Genomic DNA, 12,586 nt, shown 5'->3' on the forward strand with positions numbered 1-12,586 from the left:
GAGACACATAGCTTTGCTGAGACAGAAGACACATAAGCTTTCAGCAAAGCAAAGGGGCTCGACATAGCATTTGTACAAGCTAAAGAATTAATCATCCTCTGCTTCTAGCTGACTAGTTTAGGAAGCCGCACGACCCCCAGTGAGGGCAACATTTGGTTTGCCAGGACATCTCTACGTCTAAGCGCATAAATGATTCCTAATTAGCAGCCATGAGAACCACTGAAAGCTGGGAGTCAATGAAGTGGCCTGACAGCCAATGTGTGGCTTGGCTTGATGAAGTGTGATGAGGCCATAAGACAAAATGAAGTTGAGTGAGAATGGCCAACTCGCCCATGGTAAGAAAGACCGTTCACATTTGTGGAATGCCCTTACCTTTACAAAGCACATTTAGTCACTGGCAAACATGGACATCTATCACAGCGTAAGGGATACGCATCTAAACAAGATGGGGTCCACCCCTCAAAAGGAAGCAAGAGTGTAGGTGAGAGCATGAGATCTATACACAATTAGCTGCGATAAATCAGAAGCCTCAGGGCCAACTGAAAATGAAGCACAGTGGTTTAGGATTTGTTGAGTGGGCAGCAGAGCAGGGAGCCATTAAAGACTTTTCCGATGGCACTGCCAGGATTAGGGTTTCTGACAGCAGGAATTAAGGAGAGTTTTAACATTAATTCAGTTTGGAGACTACAACGGTAGCGTAAGACAGAAGGCCTTTCCAATTTATGAAATCGTGTCGACTCTCAGCAACTCTAGTCACAGGTAGTCAAGTATCGACATCCTCATCCTTTCAAAAGGGGACAAAATAAGTAAACTGAGGCAAAATGAGGTCAACTAACTTGCTTAGACATGGCAGCCATTCCGTCATTAAAGGCAGAGGGGAGATTTTTTGACTGAAAAACAGTCACCAGAGGAACAAGTCACTTGTAGTGACAGGTTCAGCATCCTTACCTCGCTCAGATGTGTCTTCAGTTCCTGCACTTTTCTGTATTCTGGAGTGTCGAGCACCACTTTGTACTTGTCTCGCATCTTCCTTGCCTTATCAGTGTACAGGTAGTTAGACTTAAAAACACAATGGAAACAGGAGTTAATTGATCATTTAAGGAATTGCATGCCGTGGTCACACACTGTCTTTCACAGGGCTGGCATGTGTGACCTGAGCAGGCCTGTCATGAACCCCGGATGTCTTCCCATCCCAACAAAGATGACTGTCGTTTCACTGATGTCATCACTTTTCACAGAGGCACGTATCACCTTAAGGGGGTCACAACTTGTTCAAGTTGGTTAATGGTAAATTTCCCCTTAAAAGCAGCTGCAGGCAAAGATTCTTTCTGTCCGGCACCTTGCGGCTGGTGACGGGATGTGTGGAGCTGTGCCGGGGTAGCTCCGTGCTGCGAAGGTGTGCACTCACCCATAGCTTGCGCAGGTGTCGGGAGCGGACCATGTCGGGAGTGTCATACAGGAAGCAGCCCAGCCCCCTGAGGATCCGCAAGTCCTCTTTATATTTAATCTGTGTGGCAGAAACAGAAATATAGCTGGCCATGAGTAAATATAAACCAGGAACAAGTAAGACAGAGTAGTGACACTTTCATACTGAAATATTTTTCTTTTTGGTTGAACACACCTACTGTTTTCTTAGTTTGCTTGCGTCCAAATGAATAACAGGTTTTAAAATTTAATCTCTAATCTGAAGCTGAGGAGAACACTGCTGTTTCTTATTATTATATTGATGGGAGGAAATCATAGATTGAATGGAATGGTCTTTTAGAAGAAGGAAACACTTAAGGAGAAAAGAAATGGCAGGAGGAAGTTGTTAAAGGAGATGGGAGTGGAGATGAGCAGAAGAAGGATACTAAACAGGACCCAGGACAGAGGCCATGCAGAGTGAGGAGCTGGTAATGATTCAGTGTTGAATGTAGAATGGTGGTCAGCAATTCTTATAATTCCCAAGTGGTCCTCTTACTACTATTTCCATAGCTGGAGAAATGTGGGGTCCTGCTTCCACACAATTTCACCTCCAAGTTGTATACTCAGTTTAGAAGTACTCAATGCAGAAGGATGTTCAAAGACAACTGGCTGGCTTAAATGCAGACAGCCTCTTGGTAAGAACGTTTCAGAAAGACCCCATGAGAGGCTTACATCACTGGTGATGTCTCCCACGTAGCGGCAATGGATCACTTGGGGTGTGAATGGCATTGAGATCATGTGGCCTTGCATCCTGAAGAAGTCTGATTTGTAGATCAACTAAAAAAATGCCCAGAAACACACACATCAGAGACCAAATGGTTGACATTCCTCCCTGGGTTCCACAGCCTGCCCTCTCTCCTAAGAAAATACCCACCTCACTGACAGCCTCTTGTGTCTTCTTGACTTGGCGGATTTCAGGTGTGTCGGGAGTTGTGTGAATCTTGTCTTTCAGTTTGTGATACAATTGTCGATACAATCTCTACATTGGAAGAAAAAGCATTCCAGGTATTTAGTGTAGGAAGATGAGGGCATCTGTTGACTAATCAACAACCAAATATTCTACATAAAGAGCCATGAGGGGGCAATTAAGGATAAAGAAAGTGAGATTAGGAAAAAAGAGAAAATGGTATTTATTTTATTTAGGAGAAGAACTCTGAGCACAAAGACTTCCACATTCTATCAGATGATTGGATAGGATCAGATATACAAACCAATCATTTAGATAGAAAACCAGGGTCATGAGTCAGACTAAAATGCAAATGTATTAAAGTTTTTAAATACAAATGTCAAAAAAGGAATTAATTTGCATTATAATCTATGAAGTAGGTCTCTATAATGGCATTACCAAATACAGAAAAATGTTGCCAATGGATAAGAGTATCAAAATGGTGGGGCGCCTGGGTGGCAGAGCAGTTAAGCATCTGCCTTCGGCTCAGGGCGTGATCTCGCATTATGGGATCGAGCCCCACAACAGGCTCCTCTGCTACTAGCCTGCTTCTTCCTCTCCCACTCCCCCTACTTGTGTTCCCTCTCTCACTGGCTGTCTCTATCTCTGTCGAATTAATAAATAAAATCTTTAAAAAAAAAAAGTATCAAAATGGTAACTAAAAGGACCCTCTTACACCTTGTTGATGTATAAATTTATAACTAAGATATAGTAAACTCTTAATACATTTCAAACAAAGCCATGGTCTTTTTAATTTTTTTAAAATTTAAATTCAATTAATTAACATAGTGTATTAGTTTCAGAGGTAGAGGTCAGTGATTCATCAGTCTTATATAATACCCAGTGCTCATTACATCATGTGCCTCCTTAATGTCCATCACCCAGTTACCCCATATGCCAACCCCCTCCCCTCCAGCAACTCTGTTCGTTTCCTATGATTAAGAGTCTTTTATGGTTTGTCTCCCTCTATGATTTTGTCTTGTTTTATTTTTTCCCCTCTTCCCCAGTAATCCTGTTTTGTTTCTTAAATTCCACATATGACCATATGTCTTTACTGATTGACTTATTTCAGAGCCATGGTCTTTGAAACTCAGTGTTTCCCCCACAGAATCAACATTCACAGTACCTCACTGGTAACATCGTTGACCCTCCGGACGTGGACAAATGGAACGTCTTTGGGGCCAAGCGTATATCCATTTGCCTTGAAGTGTTCATAAACTTCTTTGTATTTGAACTGGAAAAGCAAAGTAGAAATAAGCTCGCTGATGGGTAAGCAGCTTTACATTTCTCAAATAGAAAGGAGTTGTTGCTTTCATTTGAAAATTACCCTCTAGGATTAAGTATAAGGAAAAGTCACTGACAAAATTTCAATAGTAATCTAAACCATGAAAATTATTTTGTTGGCTAATTAAGCCAGGTCCAGAAAGGAATAAAATTCAGTGTTGCCTAGATAAATCTGTTTATAGGCAGGTATGAAAAATACAAGAAAAAAAACATATATTTTTTGTCCCAGTACAACTAGGAAGTTAGGAGATGCAAAGAAGAAATGAGAGACTACTTTTGAGACTGATGAATGGCTTTATAGACTGATTTTTTAAAAATGACACATGAGCTGATTAAATCTGCAACTCTCTGCTTTGGACACCATATTTTTGGGCCCCCTGGCTCTTGGACCCTGCCTGGCCAGCAGCTAGGCAAGAAGTCCTTTCTTCTTCACAGGAATGCACAGTGATGTTCTATCTTGAAGATAACACTATGGCCACACATCGGCATGCGTTTCTGAAGCTCCATTTCCAGTATATGGCTTGGAATAGTTCAGGACGCATCAGTGCTAACGCCAACAGAAGGAGAGGCAGCACGACAGCCATGAGTCCTAAGCCAAGGTAAATGACTCACACAGATACAATCCCACAAAAGTCCTATGCTAACCCACTGGGCTACACAGCACTGCCAGATTGCAATTCCACAGCACCCCTAGGAGACACACTGTCTCCCCGTCTCTAGTCCCGTCATTATAACACATTGAACCTTCGGGGTGTGACTAGGCATTAGAGAGGCTATTCATGAATATCAGTGCCCTCTCCCACTTCAGACCCCATCTTACTGAGGAGGAGACCACTCACATAACTGCTCATGTATCGGGTGTCTTTGGCATGTTTGAAGTGCGGGGTGTCTCCTGGAAGCCTATATCCAGTAGGCAGAGAGCGCCGGCCAGCATCTCGATACAGACCCTGCCAGGAGGAGGAAGAGCGCGTAAACCACACCGACATCAAGTAACTAAGTCAACAAGTCACACGCAGCCGCGCTATGTTTTCAATTAGATGCTTCACGTTCTTATGTTCACTAGACCGATTTCAGGAAGAAATTAAGGAAGTTCTAAGAGTCAGGCAATGAATTACATTACTCTTAACCAATTGTTTTTGAAAAAGAGAATGATGAGTGAAGGGGCTCATAGGAAATAATTCTTCTATGTTTTGAACATATGCCCAGTTAGTCACATGGTGTCTAGCAAGAAAATGGGAAACGTAGAGAAAACAGGTAGTCAGGGCTGCCTCTGCCATTAACCCCCACCTCTGGTAATATTCACTTCATCACCAATCCCTGACAGAGTCATAACTGTAAGGCACATCTCTGGAATCCCATCCTCCCCATAAACATAGTGTCTTGATGTCAGGCTGGCAAGAGGTCAGGATACTCTATCCCTGGCAGAAGGGGAAAAGGAGTTCCTGACTGTAACCTTAAATAGTCTGTCTTTTGGGGGAGCTCCAGGAGTAGGAATAGTATTTGAAATATGAAAAACCAAATTCAAACCAAATTACTTTTAACATTCAAGATAGGAGACTAACATGAAAGGCTGAGGCCAAAGTAGCATGACCAGGTAACACAGAATAGGGATATGAAATACGTGAGTGGAATCCAGTTTCCTTCTCTTCTGAATTCCAGCAGAAATTTCTAGCTCTCGCTCTTATTATTAGTAGTCTTTTGTGATTATATGCCTTGTCTTTGTCATCTTGGTTTTAGGTTTTTGAGGCTGAGACAGTAGGCTGGCTTCCTTCATTGTCTTTTGTAAACGCTGCTCTAAAAATGCCCACTGCTTGCTCGGTGTCAGGATCCTGCCAGCCGAGAGGGGAGACAGACTATATGGTTTCAGTGTTTTCTTTGTCTTTTTAACTCATGTGAACGGAATAGCATTTACAATCGACAAGGTCAGGCTGAGAAAATGCCCAGGCCAAGGCGGTTTCTACGGAAGCGGACAGCCCGGCCCTTGCAGGCTGCCTCTTGGATTTCTGCTGGGCACCGTGTAGGCTTCTCACTGCTCACCTCACTCTGGAGCTTGTATGCATGAAGGGCTCGCTCCAGATCCACAGTTTTCGTCGTTGGAGCCACTTTGCCTCTGATGCTGTGCACATAGTCATGGTGGTAGACAGCCTGTGTGCAGACAGAAGAGGAGTCAGTTGGCTTACTGCAGCAGCATTGTTGGAAAGAAGCAACATAAATAGAAATCCAAGTCTCTCTTAAAAAAAAAAAAAGTAGCCTGCTTCCCATGTTAACATGCCAATTATACAGGGAATTGCCCAAGAGAACTCTGTCTGATCTATTGTTGTGTCTTATCAATAGGATCACAACCAGAGTGTAGACCCCACACTGAGAGAGACGGGAAGACATGTCTCAGGCAGCAGATAAGAGAAAGAGTGGGTATTCCACCACTTTCAAAGTAAGTTTCAAAATAATAGGTTTTAGGGGCGCCTGGGTGGCTCAGTCGTTAAGGGTCTGCCTTCAGCTCAGGGTGTGATCCTGGGGTCCTGGGATCGAGCCCCGCATCGGGCTCCCCGATCCACTGGGAGCCTGCTTCCTCCTCTCCCACTCCCCCTGCTTCTGTTCCCTCTCTTGCTGGCTGTCTCTCTCTCTGTCAAATAAATAAATAAAATCTTTAAAGAAAAATAATAGGTTTTAGCATTCTAACTCACTGGTAGGATTTACTGTTTACTTATTAACCTGCAGGGTTAGTTAAAAAAAAAAAAAAAAGAGCAGCTTCGTGCTGGTTCTGCCTGCTCGGCGTCAGACGTGACAGTGGACATAATGCGGTCGGCGCCCACGGAAGCACGCGGAGCCTCACACGGACGGGCTCCGCCCGAGCCTCCTGGAGGACCTGCGGGAGAGGCTGGACTCCACCCGCATCGCTCACGTCAGAGCCCGCTGCCTCCTCGCTCTACCACCGTTAGCTCTCACGTAGTAGAAGGTTTCTGCAGTGAGACAGAACTGTTGCTCCTGACACAAGGATACCAAATGCAACTTTAAAGCAAAAAGCTCTAAAACACTGAGTAGTTCATGGAGTGAGACCGCTGACACCTCCACCCTGGGAACTGATTGAACACACCGGGTTTTAGGAGACAAGAGCAGAATCGTTAAGTACTTTCTAAGGCACTAACTCTGGTCTCCCAGTTAGAAAAGGACACTTTTTTTTTCCCCACTCTGCTTGAGTGGCGGCCCGTCTTTATTACTGTCCACACTACTTCCCCGCGGGCACGTACATCACTTAGTTGTTTCCCGCTTTTGACAGCCTGCACGTAGACTGGAGTATCAGTGACCAACTTGTAGTCATTCCTTGTCTTCTGCGCATGAGATTTGTACTTGATCTGCCGAGAGGAATAAAATAAGCCTGTGTTAGACGGTTCCCTGTATGAGAAACTGCTGCTTTCACAGAGGGCTTGGTTGCTTTTCACTCATGACATTTACTTTCCATTAGCACTTATTCAATCGACCAGGAGGCATTTGAATTTTATGATAATCTGCATAATTAATGCTTATAGTCCTATGGAGCTTCCAGAGCCTTCTAGCAGCCTCCTAGCAGGCTAGAATCATTTAAGCTTTTTAACTGAAATCTTGATTACAGTGTTAATTTGCTTAGCAAATTCTCTCTTTATAAATAGATCCTGTCTCTAGCATCACAAACACCTCACAAATGAGATTTTCCTAATGTGGGAATTATGTGCTCAATATATCTGAAATAGTCCAAATGTAGAGAGAAGAGCCAGGGGTCCCTTCTCCACGAGAGGACAACAGAACAGCCTGACTGCATTGTTTAATAGGAAAGCCACACACATTCCTGCGAATGGCCATTCTTTGCTCCTAGCATCTTTCTCCAGCTCAGCCATCCTCAACACCACTTACGACATAGCTGGTCTGTGACAATGTCCATAACTCTCCCTTTGACTTAGACTATGTAGAAAAGGAAATACACTTAAATTAAAAAAAAAACAAAAACAAGCCAAAAAACCAGGCAAACTCACATCGTCCCGCAGATCATAAGCATGCTTGGCGTGAAGAATTTCAGGGGTGTCCCAGATGTAGCAGCCGATGCCTTTTAGCCAGTTGAGGTCATCCTTGTATACAATCTAAAGGATTGACGCGGATAGACGTAATCAGAAAAATAAAAAATTTACTTTAACACCAAAGACATGGACAACCCCTGGACCCAGGATGACTTTATGGAATGAACATCAAAAGGCATCATGCAGTGAGGCCGACCGAGGGTGTCGTGAAAACAGTGACCCACAGAGCTCAGCTTCCAGGGACAGACCCATGGGTGCAGAGGAAAGCAACACTGGAAGAAGGCTGGGGTGAAGACTCGGGTGAGTCTGCTTCTCTTCAGGATGGGTGTGCGGGGCCGGGGCGGGGGACCTGCATGAGCAGTGGGCTTACGTCGCTGATCTGATCCGTGACTTTCCGGACGTGGCTGTTGACTTGTAAGTCAGGGTGGCAAATCCACTCGTGGAGGTGGAGGCGGTAATCAATCTCACTGACTTTCTTCTGAGAATCCTTAGCGGTAACCATCTCTACCATGTCAGGCACGGTGTGGATTTTCATCTTGTTCTTTTCATACACTGACCTGTAGAGGCGCTATGAAGAGAAAGTGACATGCCAGTTACGCAGGGAATTGCGCAAGGTACCATGGCAATAAACGCCTCTCTTATGCCCTGCAGAAGCCAGGGTAAACAACTTACAGCCATCAGGATCTGGAATTTTCTGACACATTCTACAGATTCATGGGGGTGGGGTAAGCAGCATGTGCTGAAATAACGCTTGGCTTCTTCACATAGGCACAGTCAGTGCCCTGTGCATTACTGGAGAGTGTTCTGATTTATGACCGAGGGCTACATGACTCGGCCTTGAAGTCAGGCCTCCGGGATTACTTACATCAATGTTAAACTTGCCGACTCTGAGGCAGCGTGCTGTGTTTGGATCATCCTCAACGCTTTTTGGTAAAGTATAAAGAGCTTTGAACTTTTCATATTCTTCTCGGTATTTGATCTATAGAGACAAAGTACAAAGGAAGAAAACGTTTTGGAGGGTAATGGATCTATGTTGTTAAAGAGTAGCAGACTTAATAAGAAGGGCCCAGCTCCGAGATCCAGCCAACTCGGGGTCACCACGTCTGTGGGTCTCCTCATCTGTGCCCAGACATACAGGTGTGCCATGAGTGCCTGCCACAGGGTTATCCCAAGAACTAATCTATGTCTGATAGTCCTGTCTAGACTGTAGAGAGCTATACAATTTAAGTTACTGTTTTAGAAATGTGCTCAGGAATTTCTTTGTTTTTAGTAATTGACAAGCCTGATGTTTCAGAGACAAACTCCTTGAATTTCAGTTTTTACAAGGTTTTCCAAAAATACGCTGTAACCAATGTCTATGGGGAAACCAACTTTTGCTTCTTAAGCCATATTGCCTATGAATTAAGGCTCCATGATTGCATGAACTAGGAGTGAAGGCCCTTACAGAGACTAAGATCCAAACTCCTAGCCCATGATAAAATAACAATTCTCATTACTCAGAGAACCACATCTTAGTTAAGAAAAGAAAGAAAGAACGAAAGAACGAAAGAACGAAAGAAAGAAAGAGAAAGATTTGTGTCAAAATTGCAGCGAAGCCCTTTGTTGACTGGAAACCAAGTAAAACTCTCAACAGAATTTTCCAGAATATTAGTTCATATGCTCCTTACATCTAAACCATTCTTCAGTTATAAAGAAGATAGTATTCAAAGGCACTGTTTTTTCAAAACTACTATTGAAATTCTTTTAAAAAATTTCTCTGTGTCCCATCTTGTTCCAAAACCAAGTTGCTGAAAATTCTGCTTCTATAACTACTTTTATGACTAAAGGAGAAAACCTCTGCTGGGCTTTCTAAATTCTATATACAAGACCTTTCTTCCCAAATGAAGTTTGCTCCTTTGGGCTAGTCTGTTGGCAGTCCTCCAAACAGACTTGGGTCTGGGCAAGATCACATACATTAGTTTTTCCTCCAGGTAAAAATGAAATTAACTCCATATATTGTCTAACAAAGTCTTTTCCTAAATATACATCCCTAGGCCCATTAGAAGTCAGTGAAATCAATTTACTGGATCACTAGCATTTAAATGACTAGAACCGAGTTGAAATGATGAGGCTGTATTGACTTTAGTGTAGCAGTACGTAGTCTTCTGTAAAACATTATGTCAGAGGGAGCTCACGTAAACACCAGCTCGTGTGTGTGTGTGTGTGTGTGTGCGCGCGCACGTGTGTGTGGACTTGCAATATAAAATAAATTTCTGTGGGTCATGGTATAAAAAAAATGTTTGAGAAACACTGATCTAAAATGCTATGTAAAATGTTCACAATTAAGAGGTAAATGTCTCTAAAAGAAGTTATGTTTCTGAAAGGGAACTGGCTTATTAGGACTGCAATGAAGATTATAGGGGATTTTACAATAAAAGGCTTTACTTAAGAACATTTTAGGCATAAAGGATTCATAAGAGGCATAAAGTTCAAAGACTTAATACTGTATCTAAATAGCTCATGTAATTTAGGATTTTCTTTTATGATATACATAATCACATAATTATAGCTAACATGCGAATTGGCCAGAAGAACTCCAGGAGCAGAGGACTGGGGAGGGCAGAGGGCGGGTGGGAGGCTATCACGTCTGCACGTCACTTACGTTGCTGGCCAGATGCTTCTGGTTCCTGGCATGCTTCAGGGACATGGTGTTGGTAGGCAGGATGTAGCTGGTGGCTTTCACTCTATCCCAAGCCTCCTTGTACAGGTTCTGCAGGGGTTAAAAACCATCTTGTGAATACAGAAAAATGCATTCTGGTTGGCTCTTGAGAAGGGGATCTTTCCTGCATCTGCCTTTTTCAGACACTCCTTAACAACCCCCAATCTTCGTACTCGGTAGGATCCAAGTACCCCTCAGTGAATAACACGTTCAATGCCATGACCATAATTTCACAGTCCATTATTTTGTTCTCTACCATGGTACTTATCACAGTTTGGCAGTTATCATGGGGTGATAAAGAACTTCTCTATATCTTGACTACAGTGGTGACTGCATGACTATGCATTTGTAAAGCCACAGTACCATATACCACAAAGAGTGACATTCACTGTACATAATATAAAGCAAAGTTTTTGATGCCATGTTCATTCCCCATAGATCTAGGAAATCCTGAAGGATGAAAACTACTAACTTAAAATCTATTTATCCTTTCCTACTTTTTTGTAGCTAGTGGGAGCTCAAAAAATATTTCTACTCCTAGGTATTCATTTACTCAAGAGAAACGAAAACTTACATCTACACAAAAACTTATACTCAAATGTATATAACTGCTCTATTCGTAATTGTTAAAAACTAGAAACAACTCAGATCTCCTTCAACCGTGAATGGATAAAACAACTGTGGTACGTTCACCCAGTGGAATACCACTCTGCAATAAAAACAATAAACTACTGGTTTCTACAGCAATGTGTGTAGTACATACATGCATTTTGCTAAGAGAAAGAAGTCAGACCTCATGGCTACATACTTCATAATTTCATTTACATGATACTCCGGAAAGGTTTTTGAAAATTTGCTTTGTTTAAACAGGTGCAGAAGATACTTCAGTGGATGTCAAGGGAGAGAAGGGAAGCAAGAGGGAAAATTTGAGGTGATAGAGAGGTTTTCTGTATCTCCCCTGTGATGGCGAATACATGACTCTTTGCATTCGTTAAAAGCCATAGTACTACGGGCGCCTGGGTGGCTCAGTCAGTTAAGCATCTGCCTTTGGCTCAGGTCATGATCCCAGGGTCCTGGGCTCGAGCACCCCATCAGGCTCCCTGCTAGGCTGGGAGCCTACTTCTCCCTCTGCTCCTTCCCCTGCTTATGTTTTCTCTCTCTCTCAAATAAATAAAATCTTTAAAAAAAAAAAAAGCGCCGTAGTACTATATACCACAAAGTAAAATTTACTGTATGTAAATTAAAACATAGAATCAACCATAATGGGGAGGGGACTAAAATGGAATACAAATTGTAACAAATAAACCTAATTGTGTTACAGATGCATAACAAGACCACGCTGAAGTGAGGAAGAAAACAACTAAGTTATTTTGGAAAAATGGCTTTTTGACTGGTTATGCTATAGACAAAAATAACTATACAAAATACTGTACTCTAGTTAGTAAATTTGTTTCTCACAGGAATATGGGTTAGCAATTCTGAAAACACTTTATGTGCCTATAAGAGTTGAACAAATAAGTAAACGTATCATAGGTAATGAGAGCCAGGCTTTCTGGGAAAAGAAAAAGTCACATGTTGGAAAAAATAAGAAGCAGAAGTCTAGAATGAGCTCTGTGGTGTTGAATTATATTGAAAGCATCAGTAGGAACTCATGGTTAAAAACACAGTATAATTAGGTAAATATACAAACGAATACAGATATGTACGCATACATGGGTTAGTATACATACATATATTTCTAAGCTCAGTCCACATAAGGGTCCTAGCAGCAAAGACACCTCAGTAGGAATGGGCACACCTAGTGCTTAGATCTTGGTTTTGAAATGCTATTCTTTAATATATAAACCAGGGCTCCTTGGAGAGGTGGGTCTGGAACAGGGAAAATACAAGGTGAGCATCTTGTGGTGCCAGAAAGTGAGGAAGTGCTCAAACCAAGGACAGAGTATGTGAAGGTCTTATAGGAGCCACCCTGAAAGAGCTCCCAATGGTCAAAGGTGAAATAATTTGGGCAACAAGATAAATAACAGTATTAGACTACATCCCACATGAGTCCATACTGATACAAATAAAAAAACCCAAATGGTAGGAAGGAAGAGTTGTTTCTTACAGAAGAATTCCAGTTAATACATATGGAAAGGACGAAGG

General features: G+C 42.5%; 1 protein-coding gene across 50 annotated transcripts in view; it reads right to left on the reverse strand.

Annotated features, from left to right (window-relative positions):
- The window catches only part of NEB (nebulin), a 232,153-nt gene that overhangs the window by 55,697 nt on the left and 163,870 nt on the right, over window positions 1-12,586 (reverse strand). For all 50 annotated transcript variants that reach the window (XM_057317597.1, XM_057317600.1, XM_057317623.1 and 47 more), the window contains 12 exons: window positions 10,385-10,492; window positions 8,609-8,722; window positions 8,114-8,311; window positions 7,702-7,806; window positions 6,943-7,047; window positions 5,732-5,839; window positions 4,534-4,641; window positions 3,537-3,644; window positions 2,339-2,443; window positions 2,137-2,241; window positions 1,409-1,507; window positions 949-1,059 (listed from right to left, as the gene is read on the reverse strand). In XM_057317597.1, coding sequence (XP_057173580.1) covers window positions 949-1,059; window positions 1,409-1,507; window positions 2,137-2,241; window positions 2,339-2,443; window positions 3,537-3,644; window positions 4,534-4,641; window positions 5,732-5,839; window positions 6,943-7,047; window positions 7,702-7,806; window positions 8,114-8,311; window positions 8,609-8,722; window positions 10,385-10,492 — 1,374 coding nt within the window. The remainder of the gene's footprint in view (window positions 1-948; window positions 1,060-1,408; window positions 1,508-2,136; window positions 2,242-2,338; window positions 2,444-3,536; window positions 3,645-4,533; window positions 4,642-5,731; window positions 5,840-6,942; window positions 7,048-7,701; window positions 7,807-8,113; window positions 8,312-8,608; window positions 8,723-10,384; window positions 10,493-12,586) is intronic.

This window comes from Ursus arctos, unplaced genomic scaffold (genome assembly GCF_023065955.2).
Source record: "Ursus arctos isolate Adak ecotype North America unplaced genomic scaffold, UrsArc2.0 scaffold_1, whole genome shotgun sequence".
NCBI lineage: Eukaryota > Metazoa > Chordata > Mammalia > Carnivora > Ursidae > Ursus > Ursus arctos.